Genomic DNA, 25,666 nt, shown 5'->3' with positions numbered 1-25,666 from the left:
TATCTATCTATCTATCTATCTATCTATCTATCTATCTGTCTGTCTGTCTGTCTGTCTGTCTGTCTGTCTGTCTGTCTGTCTATCTATCTATCTATCTATCTATCTATCTATCGATCTATCGATCTATCTAACTGTCTGCCTGTCTGTCTGTCTGTCTGTCTGTCTATCTATCTATCTATCTATCTATCTATCTATCTATCTATCTATCTGTCTATCTATCTATCTGTCTGTCTATCTAACTGTCTGCCTGTCTGTCTGTCTGTCTATCTATCTATCTATCTATCTATCTGTCTATCTGTCTATCTATCTATCTATCTGTCTATCTGTCTATCTGTCTATCTATCTATCTATCTATCTATCTATCTATCTATCTGTCTATCTATCTATCTATCTGTCTGTCTATCTAACTGTCTGCCTGTCTGTCTGTCTGTCTATCTATCTATCTATCTCTCTGTCTATCTGTCTATCTATCTATCTATCTATCTATCTATCTATCTATCTATCTATCTATCTATCTAAGTGGGATGTGGTAGCTCAGTGGTTAAGGTGTCTATTACTGATCAGAAGTGAGTTTGAGTCCCTGCCACTGCTGGGCCCCTGAGCAAGGCCCTTAACCCTCAATTACTTGTTTGTATAAAAAAAGAGATGAAATGTAAGTCACTCTGGATAAGAGCATCTGCCAAATGCTGTAAATGTATCTATCTTTAATTAAAAACAATTAAGTAATTTATTTAATTAATCAATTGATTATATTTAAAATAATAAATGACTTTATTTAACATTTCTAAATCCTAATCTGTTTGTAAATATCAGTGTGTTTGCTCTGGTGAAGGACGATAACGGAGGTTTATTATTCCCACATTCACACCAACTCCAACTCCACAGTGAACACTGAACCAGCAAAGCCATGAAGACACTAAGCTGCAGCCCTGCTGACCCCTGGCCCCCAGCCCCTGGCCCCCAGCCCCTGACCCCGTGTGCTGAAGGATTTTCCCCGAGTTATTTTTTTCTTAGTTTCAGTGGTGCATTTAGCGCTGAATTTCCTCTGAACACAAGAACAATAAGGCTGACGAGGTTTATTTAATTCACCGCCGCATCATTACACACCGCTCAATCACACACACACACCTTTTTATTATTTACATAACATTATTATTTTATTGTTAACACGCTATACACCTCATAAATAATGACTAAAGTGTTCTGTAGGACAGAGGGAAATATAAATCTGTATAAATATATATTTATATCATGGCATTTTTATTATTATTTAATATTTATAAGGCAGTTTATTGTTCAAATGCAGCAATTTATTAATCTTGTTTTCTTTTCTTGACACTCAGACCTGCTGATTGAGTGTGTGGACCTGCGGACGGCGTGAATTTTGAAAGTTCAGGTGATGTTATGAGCCTGAAGCGATGGATTGAGGACAGAAGCGAGGAAGAGAGGTAAGAAGAAGGAAAGAAAGAAGAAAGTCTGACCTGTTTGCAGTGAGAGAAGGGTTTAGTGCAGGGAGGATGGCAGTGACGCTCCGTCGTCGGCTTGTTCACCACAAAACATCCTCCTTTAACAAGACGAGAAACACCAGAGAGAGAGAGAGAGAAAGAGAGAGATTACTCAGACTGAAAAATGGAGAGCTGGGAGGAGGAGAAAAACACTGCAAACATCAGAAACTACTAAATCTCTATATTTACATTTATATTCATTTATTTTGTAAAGAAGCATCGTAATAATAAATTTTGAGCTAAAAACATGCACACATCTATCCGTCCGTCTGTCCATCTATCTATCTATCTATCTATCTATCTATCTATCTATCTATCTATCTATCTATCTATCTATCTATCTATCTATCTATCTATCCTTTCATCCATCGATCCATCCATCCATCCATCCATCTCTCTCTCTCTCTCTCTCTCTCTCTCTCTTCTCTCTCTCCATCCATCCATGCATCCATCTCTCTCTCTCTCTCTCTCTCTCTCTCTCTCTCTCTCCATCCATCCATCCATCTCTCTCTCTCTCTCTCTCTCTCTTCTCTCTCTCTCTCCATCCATCCATCCATCCATCCATCTCTCTCTCTCTCTCTCTCTCTCTCTTCTCTCTCTCCATCCATCCATGCATCCATCTCTCTCTCTCTCTCTCCATCCATCCATCCATACACTTTTCTCAGCTTGCTCATGCCAGGTTAAGTGACCCCCAATCCCCTTCGCCCTGTCACCAATCAGATCCAGTCCTCTGGTCTAATACATATATATATAGATACTGTATATATTTTCTTACAAATAGAAAGAAATGTTTATAATATACACCTCTATTTACTTCATCTAACATCCTACCCATAATCCCCCTCTCTGCTGTAATTTTGTGTTTCAGAAGAAGCCATTTTTCTTCCTTTACCTGTTATTCAGAGCACGAGTCATTACCCACAATCCCCCTCTTTCTCACGAGCCCATGAAGCCCCTGTGCTGCTGATAGCTGTATAAATGTGCTGTCAGAGCTGGGAATGAGCTGCAGAGGAGGCCGGACTTCCTGTTATAGATTTATAGCTTACACCTGATTGGTCAAAAGCTGTGGATTATTCTGCTTTTATTTTATTTTATAAGGTCAGCACACAAAGGTTTCTTTTTTGTTTGAGCTAACTGTGGTTGCTGTGGAGGAATAGATGAATAAAGGAATAAACTCCAGGGACATGCAACACACACACACACACAAACACACACACACAAACAAACACACACACACACACACACACAAACAAACACACACACACACAAACAAACAAACAAACACACACACACACACACAAACAAAAACACACACACAAACAAAAACACACACACAAACAAACACACACACACACACAAACACACACACACACACAAACAAACACACACAAACAAACACACACACACAAACAAAAACACACACACAAACAAAAACACACACACACACACACACACACACACACAAACAAACACACACACACACACACAAACAAAAACACACACACACACAAACACACACACAGTGTTTTATTCCTTCTCTGTTATGACACACTACTCAGAATCCCTTCTCTCAGTTTCACTCAGTTTCATCAACGTCCATATCTAAGAAGAAGAAGAAGAAGAAGAAGAAGAAGAAGCAGAGGAACAGGAACAGGAAGAAGAAAAGGAAAAGGAAAAGGAAGAAGAAAATAAAGAGGAAAAGTAAGAAGAAGAAGAAGAGGAAGTAACTACAACCACTGTGTCCCTGATAAGAAGATAGAGGGTGAGACGTGAGGCGGAGACGTGATGGATGTCCCTCAGCAGGACATGGCGTCTCACCGGAATGTAAATGTTGAGGTGAAGGAGCTGATTAATGGCGTGTCAGGAAGTGAAGTCGGTCTGTTATACCTTTATATTTCACACTTTAATAAAAGCTCTTTTAGCTGGAATTCACAACATGACTCACTCTCCTACCCACAATGCCCCTCTCTCACCTGCCCCACAGGTGTGATGATGTCATTCTTTGTACAGCACCATGGCAACGGGGGGAGTGTTAACGCTTTATCACATCATGTCAATGAAACAGAAAACTTCATGTGTTTTCACACAAAGGATCACAAACTCCTGTTAACTACACAACCTGCCAACACTTTATCCATTTCTTCTTACATTTAATGTTAAAGCAGCAAACAAACAGCCACGAAACTGTAACATGGGAACTGCTCTGTCCTGGAGAGGCACAAGAACTTAGTTACAGCTTTTTTACTTACTAACTAACCAAACAACCAACCAAACAACTAACCAACTAACCAACCAACTAACCAACCAACCAAACAACTAACCAACCAACCAACTAACTAACTAACTAGTGTTTCAGGTACATTGTAACTGTGTTGAATTTTGTGTTAAAATAAATTAATCAATCAAACAGGAAGTGGCTCTATTTTGTTAAATATCAACAACAATAGTATCAAGGGTAGTTGATATACAAACAAACAAACAAACATACAAACATTCAGCTAAATTTAAATGTAGTTTAATCAAAACTCATAAATAAATAAATTAATGAATGTATTTATTTATTTAAGTGCTATATTTATTATGATTTGAATGTAACTTATATATATATATAACTAAACCATGTAATAATATAAACAAACAAACAAAAAAATTAATAAACATAAATAAATAATAATATAAATAAATAAATAAATAAACAAAAAACATTTAGTTATGTGCAAATAATTTATTTATGTATACATTCAAAATGTTAATAAATTAAAAATAACAAATAATTTTAAAAGTAAATAAATAATTGAATTAAGTAATTCATTTAGAAATAAATATAATAAATGTTATAAATAAATTCATTATGATAGAAGTGGACCTTATACTTTAAGTGCCCCGGAAATGAGTTCACTTTTTTATTTTTCTTCCTGTTTCCTCGTCCTGAAGTACGTGTGATTTTTGGTTCATTTCCTGAATGGTGAACTCAGCTCTGTGTTTAATTCAAGCTCCAGATGTTTTCATAAAATATATATATAACATAAAATACATCATAAACCCAGCGCCTGATTTCTGCAGCTTTACGTGGGGTGAAAACGGCGTCTGTTATGTGAGCGGGCAGCTTAAATGGGACGAGAGAGGAGGATGATGATGATGATGATGATGAAGAGTGGTCTAGCACAGTCTGGATGTGTTTCTACTGATAACACATTCTTCCACTCGTCTAACTCCACGTGTTCATTCACTCTGCTTTCTCCACCATTCCTGAGCAGAGAAGATGAGTTAAATACGGAGTGCTGCTGATGCTGAGGTCATGTGACCCTGCTCTAGCTCAGCTACAGACTTTAGAACATCTGCTGATTGTGTTCAGGCTTCAACATTGCTGTGTTTGTGAAGATGATCTTCCAGAAGAATCATAAACTTTTACTAATAGGTTATAAAAAGCTAAAGGAGAAAAACTACGGGAATTTAGTCAAGAGAAGCAGAGTGATGATAGTCTGTCTGTCTGTCTCCACCCTCTGTCTCTGTCTTTCTCTCTCCGCCCTCTGTCTGTCTATGCCGTTTGTCTCTCTCCATCCTCTGTCTCTGTCTGTCTTCACCATCTGTCTCTCTCCATCCTCTGTCTCTGTCTGTCTCCATGTTCTGTCTCTGTCTCACTGTCTGAAATGAAATGAAATGAAATAGCCTTTATTTGTCACATATACATTACAGCACAGTGAAATTCTTTCTTCACATATCCCATCCTTGGAGGTTGGGGTCAGAGCACAGGGTCAGCCATGATACGGCGCCCCTGGAGCAGAGAGGGTTAAGGGCCTTGCTCAAGGGCCCAACAGTGGCAACTTGGCGGTGCTGGGGCTTGAATCCCTGATCTTCCGGTCAACAACCCAGAGCCTTAACCACTTGAGCCACCACCACCACCAATGTCTGTCTCCACTCTCTGTCTCTGTGTGTCTGTCTCTCTGTCTGTCTCCCCAGTATTTCTGTCTCTGCCCTCTGTCTCTGTCTGTCTCCTCCATCTCTGTATGTCTGTCTCTCCCTCTCTATAATTCCCTCTCTGTCTCTATCTGCCCCCCCATTGTCTGTCTCTCTATGTGTCTGCTTCTCTCTCTATCTGTCTCTCCTATCCCATCTTTGTCTGTCTGTCTCTCTGTCTCTCTTTGTTTGTCTGTCTCGGTTTATCTGTTTGTCTCTCTGCCTGTCTCTCCTACCTCAGTCTGTGTGTCTGTCTGTCTCTCTCTCTCTGTTTATCTGTCTCTCTCCCCTGTGTGTATGATTGTATAGCGGAGTGTGTGTGAGGTTGTATAATGTTTGTGTGGATATTGATGCGTGTGTGTTGATGATCGATAAACAGCACCAGAGGAGCAAAAGAAAATAAAGCACATGGACTGTGAGACACGGCATTAATGAAAAAAAGGTGTTTATTTATTCATGTTGGCGAACGACTCTCCAGAGAAACCCCACGAAATGACTCAGTGTTTTTTATTCAGTCAATACAAATAACGCAGAAATCAATTATTTAACAAGGCTCGTAATATCAAACTGAAATCTAGCCCAACGTGCGCTTTATTATTTCTTTATTCTGTTTGTAACAATTTCGATTTCATTCAAAAAGATTCTCGAGTAGCAGATAACCACTGCAGACATCTGGAGAAAGCATTCTTTTAAATCAGCCAATCAAATCAAAGGGGGTGGGGGGGATTTATTCTTTTAAAGTTTTGCTGCAGAAGATTTGATTTGTTCAGTAAATCCTGTTGTTCAGGTTCTTGTTGTTAACTGTACAGCATATTAGCATCAGCTTCGTGCTAGCATAATACCATTAAAAACAGTAGCTAGCTGCTATGCTAGGAATAGGAAAAGTTGATCTAAATCTGTTCTTCGGTTCATCTCTTTACAACTCTTTATAATTTTTCACTTAAACCTTCAATAAAACCTTTTTTTTGTTTTCTAACTAAACTAAACCTCTCAGGAAATAAACGCTCGTGGTGTTGAACATCTGGAAGTGTGGAGTGATGTGATGTTCACGTTAGAGATGATGTAAAAGGTGGTGTTTGTTTTTCTTTAAGTTCCCTGCGGCGGAGAGACTGCTGCCCCGGATACCCCCCCCATCCTCTCGCCCCGATGGTGTTTATCTCTTTCTCCTCTGTAGAGACCTGCTGACCTCAGTGCTGAGAGGAAAGTGTGATACATTTTAAAATCTAGAAAAGGAAAACAGGATCAAAGGCCCGAGGATGAGCTGAGGAAGTCTGAGGGCTGATCGCTCCGGTTCAGGAAAGTTCAAAGATCAGAAAAAAACCAGCACCAGAAGATCAGGAGAAGTCTTCATCAAGTCTCCATCATCCACCAGAGCAGTGTTTACACTCTGTATCCATACATCACTTCCTGTAGTGTTTACACACTGACTACACACAGGACAGGAGCCAGACAGCCTCATACACCTGTCTGTCTGTCTATCTGTCTGTCTATCTATCTGTCTGTCTACTTGTCTGTCAGTCTATCTATCTGTCCATCCGTCTATCTATCTATCTATCTATCTATCTATCTATCTATCTATCTATCTATCTATCTATCTATCTGTCTGTCTGTCTGTCTGTCTGCAGTCGTGTGTATGTTATTATTTAAACACGTTGAGATCAGTATAAAGTGAATTAGTAAAAGTTTTTGATTCTGTGATTAAATCTAAAAGTAAGTTCAGAGAATCGACGTTTAAACAGACGCAGAACTCTGATGCAGAATTGAATCTGAGTGAAGAATTCAGGAACTTCAGGGATCAGAAATGAACAACCTGCTGCTGATGATTTATTGTTTATTTGTCTGTTTGTTTGTTTATGAAATATTTATTCCTCCTGCTATTCAGCTGATTAACACCAACATCAGAAAGAACCAGAAAGGCAAAATTGCTGAAGAAAACCAAACTAGCTGCTACATTTCCCTGAGATTTCTTGGAAGTTTGAAGAAGTTTAAGGTCATGATGAAAAAGAAAGGGGGAAAAATATTGTTTTTTTTCTGTTTCTGAGAATTGAATTTCAATTAAACGAGTCAATTAAACAATTAAACATGATTACAGCATAAACTCCTCCAGAATCAGACCGAGGAGTTTCTCAGTAACAAAGTGAAAAGTGTGTTGTGTTGGGGTTGCCATGGCAATACCTGTGACGTTGACTCCGTCTGAGCGCTGACACCACACCTCCCTCACGTTGTCACTCCAACCGCTCGTCCTCCACTCGTAGCTGTGGCACTTCCCCCCTACGACAGGATCAAGACCAAAGTTTCAGACTTTTAACATCTGTACATTATTATTTTTATTAAAGCCATCATTATTACCCATAATGCACCTTACCTTTACACGTCCGTGTCTCGATCTCCTGGTCTGGACAGCTCTCCTGGTTCTCTAGCGTCTGGATGATGACGGCTCGCGAGCGTGCCTGATGACCTTCGACCTCAAAACTCCGCCCCTCTATGCAGGTCAGCTGACACGAGCTCCATGGCGACCAGTCTGTCAGGTGACAGTCTCCTACAGCACAAACATTCACACGTCTTACAGGAAACCAGACTGATGTACAGTACGGATCATCTGAATATGATCGCTCCCAAAAGTATTGGCACCCCTTTATGAAGATTAAACATTCAGTACATTAACAACTTCTCTGGATTCATGAGTTTTTCTGATTTTCTGTATTTCCTGAGGTGACGATTTGGATGAATCTTTCAGACAAGACAATCAGACATCTCAGTCTTTGGGTTTAAATCCTGATTAAAAACGTGAGGGCTGAAGTTCCTGAAGCCGAGGTTCTGGACATTCTGCATGTTAAACGTTCCAGGACGAGCCTGAGTGCTTTATTCTCACCAGGACGGTGTGACTCTTTATATAATAATACATTCACTTCTTACAAAAACTTATTTCAGGATTTTAAAGAAATATTCTGTGAAGTTTGTAATCAATTGCAGGAACCAGGATCAAGCAAACACAGGGTGTGTAAAATAAAATAAAATAAAATAAAATAAAATAAAATAAAATAAAATAAAACCAGGTATTTATTGATATATTCTCTAGATTTTATTTATAATATATATTTAACAAAGAATCTGTCTGTCTGTCTGTCTGTCTGTCAGTCAAAATCTATATTTTAACAGTAATTTTAGGTATAATATATATCTAGCATTGTTTATGATGTTTATCATTGTATTGTGCAGGAATTAGTGCTCGTAGCACATAGTATAATGCATTATAACCTGTTATGAATGTGTTTGTTACAGTAAACATGACCTTTATGACCTTCATTTTTTACTTAAAAATAAAAGACCTGAGGAAAAAAGATTACGATTACAATAAAACTACACAGGATGATGTAAGAAGATATATCTCTGGAGCACTAGCCTGCGTTCTTCATGTTCTCTCCAACATTATTCCAGAGCTTAGGATGATGTAAGGGGAAAGAAACCTTCCTCCAGTTCAACTGTGTTTATCTCTGAGATTATAAGCAGAGCTCATGAGTTCTACTGCTTCAGGAGATCAGCAACATGCACCAGAGCTGAGAGCGTTCAGAGAATTAAACAGCAGAAGGGTTTTTCAGTGGCATGGAGGGTTCCTGCACTACTGATGATGATGATGTTCCAGTCCACCAGTGGAACAGAAATGGTCTTATGAGACGTTTTCAATCAGTGTAAAGGATGGAATGATGTTCTGGTCGTGAGTCTGATCTAAAACGAGTCTGTCGGCTTTCAGTGTGCTTTAGACGTGTGTTTTTCTTTCTGTTGGAGAACCTTACACAGAATTTTACTGGTTTTTTAGATGAACAAGCACTTGGAGCATCTCAGAGAGCAGAAATGGGTTTGAGATCAACGTTTACTTTAAAGATACAAACATTTGTGTGAAAAAAAACAAGCCTGGAACTTTTCTTTGAATATATCACCGCTAGCAGTCTAGAGAAAAACAGAAATCCTTCTCTACAAAATTCTACCTACTTTCATATGAGCTTCATATTAACCTCCACTGTGGAGTGGAACATGACAAAGACACGCAATCATCAACACGGACACGAGAAAAACAGGAGGTAACTCTATTATTTGTCCTCTGGGAAAAAGAGTTAAAGCAGTTTAGCTATTGGTGAATCTGTACTGCGACTCTTCTGGAAACTGAACTGAATCTTATTTACTTTAACAAAAAAAAAACTAAAACTGAGATATAATCAATTTTATCTGCAGCTTTTATTAATAAACCAGCAAATGCTAATATCATCACTCAGTTAGCATGTTCCTTCGTTCTTCTTTAGGAAATAACGACGCAAACATTTCTAACACAAACATTTCTGAAGTCCTATCACAACATGTATGTTTTGTGAGAATAAGCCTCTATGCTAAACGTGATCATTGTAAATAATTAAGAAGGCTAATCACGGCTTCCAATCACTTCCCTTCATTGTTAGCTGAATTAGCATTGTCTAAAAACACAATATGAAGCTGCAGAACATGGAGATGAAGAGCTTGCAGTGTTTCCCACACAGTCACGGCAATCATGTTCTAGAGCACTGACCTTATCCGCCTGACAAGAGACTAGCGGTAATTATGCGCCTGTCTGATGAGACGTTTAGGACTTCCTTTGCTGCGTAGCTGAAGGTCATATATCGACACCCTCCACCCCGATAACCCTCAGTGAAGAGCAAATACAGAGTGACACTTATGCAAGACAACTCATCCAGTCGCTTCCTTCCACCCGACAGCCGAGATGCTTATTAGTGCCCGTCTGTGTGCTTATTATCCTCCATCTTCCTCAGGCTAGCGCTACACTCTCACGAGAGAGCCGCCTCACACTTTCCCACTCCACTGAGGAGGTAAAGTAACGCAAATGTCACCTGCACTCCATTTTACCTGAGGTACTCTTCAACCCAAATCATGCTAACCTTATTAACATTAAATCTAAAGTTAAACTCCAGCACAAAAAACAGAGGGTTTGTGAAGTGTTTAGTGATTCCGGTGCTAAGCTGGTGCTATTTATTATTTCGGTTAGAAGTAGACAAAATAGACAATAATACTTTAGCTTTAAATTTCAGTACACAATAAATCCTGGATGCTTTTAATGGTCACGTTAATTGACTACAGATGAATATGCAGATCTTTCAGGTTGGATTTTTCCGTTAATCCTCAGAGAAGAAGAAAGAAAGAACATTTATAATGTCATGTAATTATTATTACAGAACAGCTCAATGTCAGCCTTTTTGTTAAAGACAATATAAGCAGCACGGCTTAGAGATGAAGAACACTGTGTTTCTCACAGCTACACAACACTGAGGGTTGACTTATCCAACTGACAAGTAATGATGTGTTTCATCTGTCTGTCTACACATTTATTACGAAGTTCTCTTCTTACCCAAGTACCCAAAGACAGGAAGTCAGAGACTAGCTGTAGTGTCTGATTATCTGGACAGGAAGTCAGACATTAGCTGTAGTGTCTGAATATCTGGACAGGAAGTCAGAGATTAGCTGTAGTGTCTGAATATCTGGACAGGAAGTCAGAGATTAGCTGTAGTGTCTGAATATCTGGACAGGAAGTCAGAGATTAGCTGTAGTGTCTGAATATCTGGACAGGAAGTCAGGGATTAGCTATAGTGTCAGAATATCTAGACAGGAAGTCAGGGATTAGCTGTAGTTCAGTATACCTGGACAGAAAGCCAGGCATTAGCTGTAGAGCCAGAGTACCTGGTAAAACGGTCAGTATACCTGGACAGGGTACGAAGCATGGCTGCTGCAGTTCCTGCTCGTTCTCTGTCCTGAAATGTTCGCTGCATTTCTCGTCCTCCACTACGATAGCCGGAGCGTGGACGTCAGGTCTTGGGCCGGCCGATTCGGGCCAGTGACCCCAGTGTACAACACACGATAAGTTCCTGCTTCTCACACCGTCTCCACAGTCCGCGCCCTGAGGACAGCAGCGCAACATGCTTTTAATAACAATAAAAACATTTTACTTTACATTTTCATAAACTGCTGCACAGAATAGTTAACTTCAGATTTTATTCGAATATTAGGATTATATTTGAATATTGGAATATTATTTAATAATCACCGTCCAATGAAACGGTTCGTTTTGCATGTTGAGGTATTTCTTTTAAATACAGGAAGTCAGAGTGACGTTGTGTTGAAGTGCTTGAGTGTTACATATATGCCACGCCCCCCTTCTGACCACTCATACAAACTCCACCCTCTTCCAAATAAATAAACTCCAACTCATACTTCAACTCAACCCCAATTTATTTTCCATTGAGTATCAGATGGAACTAGCTGATAGTGTGGTGGAGGACACGCTCCCAAGGGCGGGGTTACTTTAGAACTCCAACTTCATTTAATCTTCATCAGGTATCAGATGGAACTAGTTGATACTGTGGAGGAGGACACGCCCCCAACAGCGGGGAACATATTTATATAGTTACTAGAGCAGAATGTGTCATAAAATATTTTAGAATTATTTTCCAGGAAGTGAAGAGAACTTCTCTGAGACTTTATTTTTGAGCTAGACCAGCATGCTGGTGTCCACTCATGTGCTCAGGGATGCATTAAGGACTCGTTTTAAGGACTTGTTTTCACTTCCAGGAAATAATTGAGTTTGCATCCAGGATCAATTCCACACTTTGCTTGTTGTTTCATCATCATTATCACAGGTTTGCTTTCACACAAATGATTTCCAAACCACACATCGATCACGCAGCACAGCTCTGTTCACAATGAGATACAGCCCTTTATTCTTCTTATTGATGCTGCTTCGCTCTTATTACCTGCAAACAACACAGTTATACTCGCGAGGGTTCCAGATGTGCAGCGTGTCTGGTTTTTTCTCTCTAAGTTCTTCTATTATAGTAATGAGCTCATATCAGAAAACCTGCAGCAGGAAGGTGAGGAATATGAGAATGTGTGTGTGTGTGTATATATGTGTGTGTGTGAGTGTGTGTGTGTGTGTATATGTGTGTGTGTGTGTGTGTTAAAACTAGGACATTCTCATATAATAATCATCATCATCATCATCATCATCAATTTGTATGCATCATTAATCACTAATAAACACTAATACATTAATAATAATTAATAATAAATATCAAGGCATTGTTTTTTCCTAATTAGATTCCTAATCTAAAAATAATGAAACTACAAGCTAAATAATTATTATTAAAATTAATCATGAATTATGATCTAATTAATTTTTAATAATTAATTATTATCAAATACAACAATTAAAAACTATAATACAACCTTAATTATTATTATTCAAAATAACAACATTTTAGCTCAGTTTACTATATGTGCAAAAAAGCATGAGAAATATTAAATTAATTAGAATTAGGAGAAAATGGGGTCAGTAGCACTGTTGCCTCACAGCAAGAAGGTCTTGGGTTTGAATCCCGGGTTCGAACAGACAGGGGTCTTTCTGTGTGGAGTTCTGCATGTTCTCCCCGTTCCTGTCTGGGTTTACTCCGGGTACTCCGGTTTCCTCCCACAGTCCAAAAACATGTACATTAGGTTGATTGGTAATTCTAAATTGCCCCTAGGAGTGAGTGTGAGTGTGTGTGGTTGTCTGTCTATATGTCTGACCCTGTGATGGACTGGTGACCTGTCCAGGGTCTACCCCTGTCTTTCATCGTTATCCTAATTAGGAATAAAGCAGGTATAGAAGATGAAAAGTAAATAAATAAAAATGACAAACATGAGTGAAATAAATGAAAAAGAAATAAACAATATGGTTATGATAATTATTATTATTAAGTTTAAATATTATAGTTTATTAAAATTAAAAGTATTTTAAAACAATTAATTATTTACAATTTTTAAATTATTATTACATTTATTAGTAGTATTTTACAAAAATTAAAGACAATGTTTTTGTATTTAAATCTGAAAACATTTGATGATTTCTTTACAGTGATTATTTAAATAATTCTATCATGTCTAGGATGTTATTCATTTTTATGGATCGAGCGACAGACCTGTAATTATGCAGAATGTATTTTGCGTATATATATATATATATATATATATATTAGTCACGGATTAACACGTGTCAGGAGGGACAGAGGTGCTCGTCCCTGAACATTTTAATTAGCAAGTCAGATTTAAGATGTAAATTATTCATCAGGTTTGGATTCGTCGACTTCATTCTAATGACGAGATGGAAAATGTGCTAAAGGTTAGAGACGTGGACCTGAAAAGTCTGGTTTTTAATTCTTTAAGGACAAGCTGTGGATTTTTAATGCGCTGTAAATAACTAAAAAGGGTCCAGGAACATTTCTAAGACCTTAATCATCATGAACATTTCAAAAACTTATGAATATGCATGAATATGTAAATTAGAACCACCCCCACAGGCTCCTGCCATCCCAAACATTTAGTAAGCTATTTTAATGATTATCTTCTGATTTGCTTTGTCAATTTCCTTTTACATTATTAAACAGGAGTCAAAGATTTTTGAATATAATGTTACCATGACAACCTCATTATAGCAGTTAGCAGTAATCATTTGCTCGTGATTTTGTGATTTGTTTAAAGCAGAAGCTCATCTACATAACTTAGCCCCGCCTCTGAGTCTGTTTATCAGAGACGTATGGAGAAAGTATTTAAATGAAAAGAAAATGTTTTATATCAATGTTTTCCTCAGTTTTGGATTCATCTAGCCATTAAAGGTCATTAAAATGCAATAAAGCTTAAATTGATTATTTTAAATAGTTACGTCTTTAATTTTTAATGCCTTATGAACGACTAAAAATGATCCAGGAACATCTCTAGTCTTATTTTAATTACAAAAAAGGAACATAATATTTATAAAAACAACAATTAAACATCTTTATATAATTACCGTTTAAAAATAAAAGCATGTTAACAAGCGGGATTTATTTTTATGAACCCAAACTGAAAAGTGGTGTGTAATTAAGCAACTTAATCCTCGTCAAAAATCCCAAGAGCTATAAATATTCATGACTATGCAAATTAGAGCACAATAAACGCCTCCACGTGTTCCTGCCGTGCCTGAAACATCATGTTTGAGACATTTGACGTCCATTTTGTGGACAAAAAACAAAACTGAGCCGGTTGTTGGATTTTTATTTTAGTCATAAAGCTGAGATATGAAAGAGGAAAAGTTGAAGGTGTGTGTTTTGCTTCTCTTTTCCACAAAAGTTTAAAAAGAGCTGCTTCGGTAATGACTCGGAGGACGAGGTGGAAAAACCCCAGACGTTTAATTAGAATGAGAGGGAAAGGAAGCGGCGAGCGGGAGATGGAAATCGGACAACGCTCGGGATAAAGGAGGACGTTTTTATTTTCGGCTGAACTGCTCCCTAAACTCTGGATGATATCTGAAGTTCGCTCACGTCTCAATGTCACCAAAGGTCCGCATTCACCCAGGCGTGGGCTCGCACCTTTACAAAAATCAATTAAAGTCCTCCAATAGGGCGCCTACGGCTGGGTGGAGGGTAAAATTACCCCCTGGCTCGCTTTGTGTTGGGGGCAGAAAGGGTCAAACACAGAGAGAGAGAGAGAGAGAGAGAGAGAGAGAGAGAGAGAGAAAAAGGAAGTGATGTGGAGGTGGATTTTAATGGAGGTGTTACTGCAGATGAAGACGCACTCCTAATTAACCTGCTGATTAAAAAGAAAAACGAGCAACGTGTCTCTGAGGAGGCATAAAAAACCCGCTGAAGTGTTGAATTAACCCTCAGAGGAGATGAGAGATGTTTACCTCCACATGGCAGGATGACCAGCCCCCCAGCAGCCAGCTGTAGCACGGCCTGATGGGACACGGTTTAGTCTGTGAGAGCTGCGATGGACACGGACGTCCTTCCTCATGAGCGTTCTGGAGGACGCGTCGAGATCTGGACATCACGCCTGAGCAGGATAGAGGAGAAGGTGTGTGTGAGGACCATTTTAATCATGAGGTCATGTGATGAAGCTGCTGTGAAAGACTTGCACATGAGTACAAAGTAGATTTATTGATTAATCAATATCTTTTATGATGTTTTTATCCATTTGCAGTTACATTCGATTCTCACAGATTCAGTCTTATGATGTTACCATGGAAACCAGCAAAGAATCGTAAGTGTGTCCTGAAGAAAACTTCCAGCCTTACCGCTGACACTGGAGACTCCGTCCCTGAATGTTAAGGAAACTTCACTATATTAACACACTTTTACTTTGAAACTCGGTTTAAGTTGAATCAACTCCTAACGACCAATCAGAATCCGGAATCGCCGTGAAAAGGTCTCTAGCATCTAATCGTTTTAAAGTTTGTTTTGGGGGTTTCTTTTACCTCTTTGTGAGGTATAGCTGTAACCTCTTCAGAACAGATATGATCATAATCACTGACTCTGTAATTGCTCTAGTATAAAAGGAATAATAATAATAATAATAATAATAATAATAATAATTACTGAACTCGCTTTATCACATCGTGTTGTTGATTATTTCACTACAACATCACCACACACGGTGTGTTTCGGTTTGATTTCGGTTTGACAAAACGCTCGTTGGCCTGGACGTAGCCATCGGGACGAGAGCTGACTAATGCCGCGAGGTTTATTTCAGACGTGACACATCATCATACAGCTCTTTATCCCGCACATCTCTCTGCTTTTCTTGCTTTGGTGTGTACTTTTAGCTTGTGTTGCGAGTTTTCCTGACTCGACACAATTCCCTTTCTTGATAATGGGTTTTTCTCCGCTTGAGGAAACACAGCAGCATTAGCATGCGACTCAGCGAGTCCTCTGCATTATTAACACTGCGCTATAAATCATAGTTGGGGATTACGCGTTAATGATCTTGGCCCCATCCTCCTCCTGCTCCCACTCTCCTCCTCTTCCTCTTCTTCTTCCTCTTCCAGACTGAACGATTCATCAGTCATAGTAAATAAATATTTATTTTTACTAATAACACGGTCATTATCGTGGTTGCTAATTCCGAGTCAGGGAGGACTGGTTTGGCTCAGGTTTCCACCTCTTCACTAAGAAGTGTTAATGCTTCACGCTGTATAACACACTCTAATTGGCAGAGTTGGACGAGCAGAAGAGCGTTTCCTCCCCACAGTCCAAGCGGATCAGCTTCAGCTGGTTACTGCACTAATTAGAAACAATCACTGACCATCATTAATCTTCAGCAGTCTGGAGCACCATTAACTCCACTGCAGAGAGGAACAAGGCACATCTTTATGAACAAATGGACAACGGCTACCAGGCAGAGACGAGCAGATCTATCCGCAGGATCTATCTATCCCATCTGTCTGTCTGCCTATCATATTTTATCCTGTCTCACTTTCTCCTGGTCCTCAGGGTCCAAGAGTCTCTCTATCTCTGTCTCTCTCTGCATCTCATTCTGTCTGTCTTGTTCTACCTCTCTAACTCTCTCTCTTTGTCTATTTGTTTATCTCTCTCTCTCTCTCTCTCTCATTGTCCACTCACTACTCTATCTTTCTATTTCAATTCTTGTCTGTCTTTCGATCTTCCTCTCTCTTTGTTTCTGTCTTTGTGCCATGTTTCTTCTCCAACTATTTCTCTCATTAGTCTCTCTCTCTCCACATTTTCTCTCTTTGTCTAATTCTTTCTGTCTGTCTACCTCTCTGCTTATTTTAATCTCTCTCTTCCTCTGTATTTCTCTCTCTCTCTCTCTCTCTCTCATTGTCTATATAGTTCTCTCTGTGTGTTTTTCTCCTTGTTATTCTCTTTCTCTTAGTCCTTGTGTATTTCTTTCTCCATTTTGTTTCTCTCTCTCTCTCTTTCTGTCTGTCTCTCATTGCTTCCTATTTTCATCTCTCTCTCTCTCTCTCTCTCTCTCTCCATCCCTGCAGTTTAAGTAGACAGCAGAAACAGGAAGTTCTCCTCAGGTGTTTCTTTAAATTGGGCGGTTAATAAAAGGTGAGAACCCTAAAACTTGCACCTTTCCCCTTGAGCTTTCATTATTCGTCTCGTTTGACGGTTTTCCTCTCAGGTGGCGTCTCTAAGTGGAATTACTCGCTCGCTCATAGTGTGTGTGATGCTTCATCATGAAGGTCCTCTCAACCTCACCCTTGAGAATCACAGCTGAGTTTTTGCTGGATTCTAGTTAATGGGGTGGACTCTGTGTTCCTCACTGAGATGTTCTGAAGTGTTTGAGGAGACAGGCCTGTGGTCTCAGGTTCTGATCATCCTGTTCTCTTGGAACTTACATTTAAAACTTTCTGATATATATATGAACATGTGTATGGTGGCTGCTCTGTAAGACTGTTTTTAACTGTGACCTTTACTGACCCCATGATCCCAGCTACAACCATATGAACCTTCACATCAGGTCCCTTAATATGCCTTACTGAGGGAACATGTAGTTCAGGGTCTTCAAGTCTGGGAAACATCAGGCCTTGGAAACATCTGGCATATTCTAGTCCTGGGGAAACATGGTCTTGGAAATGTAGGAGTTGAACAATATATAGAACATAGAGCATAAGGAACAGAGTGACCATTAAAGTAGGACCCTTGAAGTTTAAACTCTCTGGGGAAAAAATTAGACCTTGGCAATCTCAATCCCTGGGAAGATCTGAAGTATAGGATCTGGGCATATAGACCCTTACAAATATAGTATCATTAAAAATAGGACCCGTGAGAGGTGAATAATGGAAGATGAGACCTCTGAAAACATTTAGAACATTTAAACCCAGTAACAAAAAAAATAGAAACTGCAAATATAGGACCATGGAAAATCTAGGAATTTAGGGTTAACTTTGGGAATATTTGAGCAAGGGAAACTTCACCATGTAAACACAGAACATCAGGAACATAGAACTCTGGTGACATAACTGTCCTTAGAACATAGCACCACCTGAAAATAGGAACCTGGATACACACAACTGTAGGACCTGAAACATCAGAACCTGGGAATAAGGAGTTTTACAAATACAGGACCCTTTAAAATTAGGACCCTAGAAATAGGAATAATGGGAATTGCCCTGGAAAAATAGACAGGAAACTTTGTTATCTTAAGTGGTTAAAGCTCTGGGTCATTGACCGGAAGATCGGGGTTCAAGCCCCAGCACTGCCAATTTGCCACTGTTGGGCCCTTAAACAAGGCCCAACCCCACCCTGCTCTAGAGGTGCTGCATCATGGCTGACCCTGAGCTCTGACCCCAATCCCCCAAGGATGGGATATGCGAAAAACCAAATTTCACGTATATGTAACAAATAAAGACAAGATAAAACAGAGGACTCTGGGAATATTTGGCACTAGACTGTTGGTACCTGGGATTAAAGGAACCTGGTAACATAGATCCTTACAAAACAATAGACCCTGTGCATATAGATCCCTGGGAATATAGGATTGCAGGAAAAGGACCCAGGAGACCCTGCAAAAATTGGACCCTACAAATGTAGGATAATGGGAATAATGGACATTGGAACCATATGACCATGGAAAATCTAGGAATATATGGCCTTGGGAATCTGACTTTGATAGTATTGGACCCAGGGAACATTCACCCTGAAAACATGGAACATTGGTAACATAGGGTCCTTAGAACATAGCACCTTTTGAGCCTAGATATACACAACCCTATGGAACCCTGGGAATATAAACCATTATAAATATAGAACCCTTAGAAAATAGGACCATGGAAAAGTGGATTATGGGAGATGAGAACGCTGGGAACACATAAACTGGAAAAATAGACTCTTGTGAGCAATATTTGGCATTAAATTATAGTTTCCTGGGACTACAGGGCAGTGGGAACATAGAGCCTTACAAACAATATAACCTGTGGTGATAGAACCCTAAGAATAAAGGACTGTACGAAAAAGGAGAATGGAAACATGGAACTCTGGAAGTATAAGACCCAGCAAATTAAGGATAATGGGAATAATGGATATATAGCAACATGGGAAATCTGGGAATATAGGGACCTTGGAATTAAGAACTTTAGGAATAATTGGACCCAGGGAATGTTCACCATGCAAACCTAGAACCCTGGTAAAACAGGGTCTTCAGAACATAGCACTGTTTAGGAATACAAGGCTAGAAATACCCAACCCTAAGAACTGAGGACTCTGGAACTTGGAAATATGGGCACTGGAAAACAGAACCTGAAAACTGGGAATATAGAACGCTCTTTCTGTCATTGCCCTCTTTATTGTAACTGGTTTTAGTCTCATTTCCCAAAAGTGGCTATTCCCACTAGTTTTCAGCTATCTGTGTTATTTACTCTAGATTATAAAAGTGTTTTTAATACCGTACCCTGGTTTCCACAGGAGTGTGAGCACTTGGTCCACTGTGTCCATTCAGAGAGCATGCAGCTGATGGGACAATCCACACGGCAGGTTTCACTGAGCGTCCACGGCTGAGGAACAGCCAACTAAAAAGATAATAAACATTAATGAGCTCCTGAGGTTCGCTTCTTTTAATTAATCTTTAAAACATTTTATGTTTGTGAGAGATGAAGTACATATGAAGTCTGTTTGATTTTGATATCAAGTCTGTTGATTTGTTCTGTATTATAGCACAGAAATGCTAATTAGGTCACTTTATACCTGAAAACCTGTGAAATAATAGTGTTTATAAAATTTGCAGTTGTTGGGGTTGCCAGATTGACCGTTATTATTCCAAACTGATATTTAAATAAGATTCCTATTTTAAATTAAGAATGATATAAGATTAAGATTCAGAGGAATAAGAGTCAGAGGAATCTACTAAATCTGGCAACATTGGGATATAAAAAAGGGTGTGTGTTTGTGTGTGTGTGTGTGTGTGTGTGTGTGAGAGAGAGAGAGAGAGAGAGAGAGAGAGAGAGAGATGACCACAATTGTTAGAAATTGACCTCTTTGTTATGATGACCAGATATCATTAGTATTATGGCATTTTATAATGAATACTGTGTGCATACGTGTATATATACATGTGTATATATTTGTGTGTGTGTGTGTTTTCACCTCCTCACACACACTCAAATCTTCCAGTTTGCCATCACTGCGAATACAGTCAAGCAGCCGAGTCCTGGACCCTTCACCACACACAGCATGCTCACTCAGCATGCAGCTACTCCAACCTGGAACACACACACACACACACACATTACAGTTTTTGTGCATTTATACATGTAATAGCCATATACAGGTATGAACACATACATATAAAATAAAATATACACACAGTCTGTCTCTCACACACACACACACACACACACACATATATATATAAACTCACAAACCCAGGCACAATAGCAAGCAAACAAAACAAACACAAACACACCCGCTCTCTCTCTCTCTCTCTCTCTCTCTCTCTCTCTCTCTCTCACACACACACACATACATACACACACATACACACACAGGCGGTCACCTGCATTTATACACAGACAAACAATAAACATAGAAATATACACAGAAATGAATAGATGAGCATAGAGGCATACATTAATGTGCACACACACACACACACACATCAATATTAAAGTGATACAGTACATCTGTCTTTGTTCTGTGTCTGTTTAAGGTTCTCTAATTTCTGATCCAGTTCTGGTGGCACGCTGCATTAGTGAGCACTTTAAACAGAAAGATGTGAAGATTAAAAGGCCGGTCTGAGCTTTATGACATTAGAGCGTCACACACCGTCTCTGTGGCGCTCTAATGGTCTGTGGAACTGATGAGAGGGTGGATATGATCTCAGTGCTTCTGCGGGGGAATTATATTTATCGCTTATCCCTCCTTTACCCCCCCCCCACCTGGAGACAGACTTCCTGCACATGTGTATAGAGCTTCTGGGAAAGCAGAGGGGGAGCCGTCAGTCTTACAGCATCCACACTGTATTTATGGCTTGTGGTGTTTCTGGGGAGATTTTAAAATATCTAATAATAATTTTAGAGCTCAGGAATGCACTAGAGAATTTTTGGGGACTAACCCCTTTTTGTAGCCACAGTAGATCACACAGTCACAGTAGATCACATTGTCACAGTAGATCATGTGGTCACAGAAGATCATGTGGTTACAGTAGATCACATGGTCACAGTAGATCACATTGTCACAGTAGATCACACAGTCACAGTAGATCACATTGTCACAGTAGATCATGTGGTCACAGAAGATCATGTGGTTACAGTAGATCACACGGTCACAGTAGATCACATTGTCACAGTAGATCACACGGTCACAGTAGATCACATTGTCACAGTAGATCACACGGTCACAGTAGATCACATTGTCACAGTAGATCACACGGTCACAGTAGATCATGTGGTCACAGAAGATCACGTGGTCACAGTAGATCACATGGTCACAGTAGATCTCAAGAGAAGACTAGCCAATTTTTGGACCCGAAGGATTATGGCAAAATTTAAAGCACAGTAGATCATCAACCAATTTAGATTAGCGAGAGTAGATTCCTAGCTGTTTTAGGACACAATGGATCCCATAGAGGAGATTACTATGCCTTTTATGTCACAGTGGATTGCTAGCTATGTTAGGGGTAGTAAATTGCTAACTATTTCAGAGCACAGTAGATTATAGTATATATGTTTAGAGGACTAGCCAGTGTACTAGTATGTTCCTCACCTTTAGTAGATTTCAAGGTTACAAATTACTAGCCATTTTGAGTAGATTGCAAGTCACTGTGAACCAGGGTTAGCTCTATTTTAGCTATTTTAGGAGATGATTTTTATTATTATTAGCTGTCTAAAGGATACATGATTTACTAACCAGTTTAAGGAAGAGAAGAATTACTAGACACTTTTGGGCAAGGTGAATAACTAGGCATATAGCACAGGTATAACACAGACATAAGAACAGGTATAAGCACAGATATGAGCACAAGTATTACACAGGTATAAGCATAAACATGAGCACAAGTATAAGCACATGTATAACACAGGTATAAATGCAGGTATAGCAAAGGCATAAACACAGGCATAAGCACAGGTATAAACACAGGTATAACACTGGCATAAGCACAGGTATAAACACAGACATGAGCACAGGTATAAGTACAGGTATAAGCACAGATATGAGCACAGGTATAACCCAGACATAAGCACAGTTGTACCACAGGCATAAGCACAGGTATAAACACAGACATGAGTACAGGTATAAACACAGACATAAGCACAGGTATAGCACAGACATGAGCACAGGTATAAGCACAGATATGAGCACAGGTATAACCCAGACATAAGCACAGTTGTACCACAGGCATAAGCACAGGTATTGCACAGACATAAGCACAGACATAAACACAGACAAAAGCACAGGTATAAACACAGATATGCACAGACATAAGCACAGACATAAACACAGACAAAAGCACAGACATGAGCACAGGTATAGCACAGGCATAAGCACAGGTATAGCACAGACATAAGCACAGGTGTAGCACAGACATAAGCACAGGTATAAACACAGACATGAGCACAGGTATAAACACAGACATAAGCACAGGTATAGCACAGACATGAGCACAGGTATAAGCACAGATATGCACAGGTATAGCACAGGCATAAGCACAGGTATAGCACAGACATGAGCACAGGTATAGCACAGACATGAGCACAGGTATAGCACAGACATAAGCACAGGTATAAACACAGACATAAGCACAGGTATAAACACAGACATAAGCACAGGTATTGCACAGACATGAGCACAGGTATAAGCACAGGTATAGCACAGGCATAAGCACAGGTATAGCACAGACATGAGCACAGGTATAGCACAGGCATAAGCACAGGTATAGCACAGACATAAGCACAGGTGTAGCAAAGACATGAGCACAGACATAAGCACAGGTATAGCAGAGGTATAGCACAGGCATGAGCACAGGCATGAGCACAGGTATAGCACAGACATGAGCACAGGTATAGCACGGACATGAGCACAGGTATAGCACGGACATGAGCACAGGTATAGCACAGACATGAGCACAGGTATAGCACAGACATGAGCACAGGTATAGCACAGACATGAGCACAGACATGAGCACAGGTATAGCACAGACATGAGCACAGGTATAGCACAGACATGAGCACAGGTATAGCACAGACATGAGCACAGACATGAGCACAGGTATAGCACAGACATGAGCACAGACATGAGCACAGGTATAGCACAGACATGAGCACAGGTATAGCACAGACATGAGCACAGACATGAGCACAGGTATAGCACAGACATGAGCACAGACATGAGCACAGGTATAGCACAGACATGAGCACAGGTATAGCACAGACATAAGCACAGACATAAGCACAGGTATAGCACAGACATAAGCACAGACATAAGCACAGGTATAGCACAGACATGAGCACAGACATGAGCACAGGTATAGCACAGACATGAGCACAGGTATAGCACAGACATAAGCAAAGGTATACTACAGGTATGAGCACATGTATACCACAGGCATTAACACAGGTATGAGCACAGGTATAGCACATGTATGCGTTCAGGTATAGCACAGGTATACCACAGGCATGAGCACAGGTATTAGCGCAGGTATAGGACAGGCATAAGCACAGATATTACACAGGTATAACACAGGTATAAGCACAGGTCTAGCAAATCTCTGACTGTTTCAAGACACAGTAGATTACTAGCCACTTTGGCACAAGTTCATTGCCAGCAATCTTGGGTGCATGTTAGATCATTAGACGCTTAAGGGTGCTGTAGGGTACAGGAATGTTCAGACAAAGGGATTACAAGCCAAATTAGAGCACAGTAGATAACTAAACATTACAGATTAATAGCTATTTCTGCTACAGGAGATCAAAGCAGATGGAACGAGGGGAAATACGAGGGCAAAGCAGATGATTAGAAGCTTTAGAACCACTTTAGGTCATGGAGGAAAATTTGGGGTGAAGTAGATGGATTACTAGCCAGTTTACAGCACAGTAGATCACTGGGTGTTCGAGGAGATGGTTGATTAACCCTGTAAAGCCCACTGTTGCAGAATTACAACATCACTTTTAACAATTCTAAAAAAAGGCCTGCAAATGTTTTTTTTTTTCTCAAGACCACATTTACATAGTTAATGGGTCCTATTGTTTGTCCTCACAATGCTTTTGGATAGAAGAAGTGTTTATAGGTCCGGTCATCTGGCCATGAACTCACTCTACCTGCAAACTTTGCGTTGAGCTCATCTCCTTTTTTTGCATGACTGGATTTGTCAAGATTCAAGTACAATTCCTTAATTTTTTTTGTGTTTATTACAATGTCTAGAACACGTTCATGTTTAGTTATTTTGGAAAACATTCATCAAATTTGATTTAGAGCTTGTTATGTCTATGTTGTAATTCTACAGCGTTGGGCCAGAGTGGTAGCCTGTGCTCCTTACACCTTACATAAGGACACTGCACTTCTCACAGGGTCACAACTCGAAAAAAATTGTAGTAGAAATTTAAAGTGTTAGATGATTCACTGTAACTAAGTTCTAAATGTGTTTTTCTGTTAAATTTTTACTTAGTTTAGCTTAGACCATAATTAAACACAGGAATAAACTGTATGTGGTATTAACTCCATCATCTATAGCAGTATCTGAAACTCCCTGTATCTTTGTAGTTTTTTGTTTGTTTTTTAACTTCTAAATGATCCTGAGATTTTTTTATGAGTGTTGCCCAAGTAGCAGTTTGTAGCATCAGGCTCTGAATGTTCTGGATTATTGAAATGAAAGTATTGTTTGAATGTAGTGGAATTTTGATTAGCATTTGCATTGAAATGATAATACTTTAATGGATAACACTTAGATCTCTACCCTCGACACATGGTCTACCACCCTGTCTATTCTTTCAGTTTATCTACTACAATATAAGACCCATATGTATTATTCACATATTTAATTTCTTTTTTTTTACTTTTTCCATTTCAGAATGCCACCAGTACAGAAAGGTCATCTATTCAGTGTGCAGGTTGTGATTGCTGCAGTCCAAAATGAAAAAGTTTTGTAAATACAATTTTTTCAAATATTTTTATTAATAAATGCTTATTCATAAAACTATGATTGTTGTGTGATTATTACTCATGATATATACTGTTATGGGGCTAAGTAAGCAATCAACCCTGCAAATGAATGCTTAAATGTTCTGTATATCTGTTCAGACAAAGTGAGTACAAATACAGAAATTCTGCTCAATATTACAACATTTCCCTAAAAACTTACTAAAATGTAAAAAGAAATTGAAAAATCTTTCATTTCTACATCAGAGGCCTCCTAAAACAATA

At 39.3% G+C, this 25,666-nt stretch overlaps 1 protein-coding gene across 6 annotated transcripts in view; it reads right to left on the bottom strand.

Annotated features, from left to right (window-relative positions):
• Window positions 1-25,666, bottom strand: part of thsd7ba (thrombospondin, type I, domain containing 7Ba) — a 277,286-nt gene that overhangs the window by 8,338 nt on the left and 243,282 nt on the right. For 4 of the 6 annotated variants that reach the window (XM_058392433.1, XM_058392434.1, XM_058392435.1 and 1 more), the window contains 7 exons: window positions 20,396-20,511; window positions 19,704-19,821; window positions 15,199-15,344; window positions 11,205-11,400; window positions 7,828-8,001; window positions 7,638-7,733; window positions 1,482-1,564 (listed from right to left, as the gene is read on the bottom strand). In XM_058392433.1, the coding sequence (XP_058248416.1) occupies window positions 1,482-1,564; window positions 7,638-7,733; window positions 7,828-8,001; window positions 11,205-11,400; window positions 15,199-15,344; window positions 19,704-19,821; window positions 20,396-20,511 (929 nt within the window). Of the gene's footprint in view, window positions 1-1,481; window positions 1,565-4,366; window positions 5,151-7,637; window positions 7,734-7,827; window positions 8,002-11,204; window positions 11,401-15,198; window positions 15,345-19,703; window positions 19,822-20,395; window positions 20,512-25,666 lie in introns of those variants that run through there. The other 2 variants (XM_058392437.1, XM_058392438.1) reach the window with 2 other exon arrangements.

The sequence above is a fragment of the Hemibagrus wyckioides genome, linkage group LG06 (assembly GCF_019097595.1).
Source record: "Hemibagrus wyckioides isolate EC202008001 linkage group LG06, SWU_Hwy_1.0, whole genome shotgun sequence".
NCBI classification, from domain to species: Eukaryota; Metazoa; Chordata; class Actinopteri; order Siluriformes; family Bagridae; genus Hemibagrus; species Hemibagrus wyckioides.
This window is presented reverse-complemented; position numbering and strand designations above follow the sequence as displayed.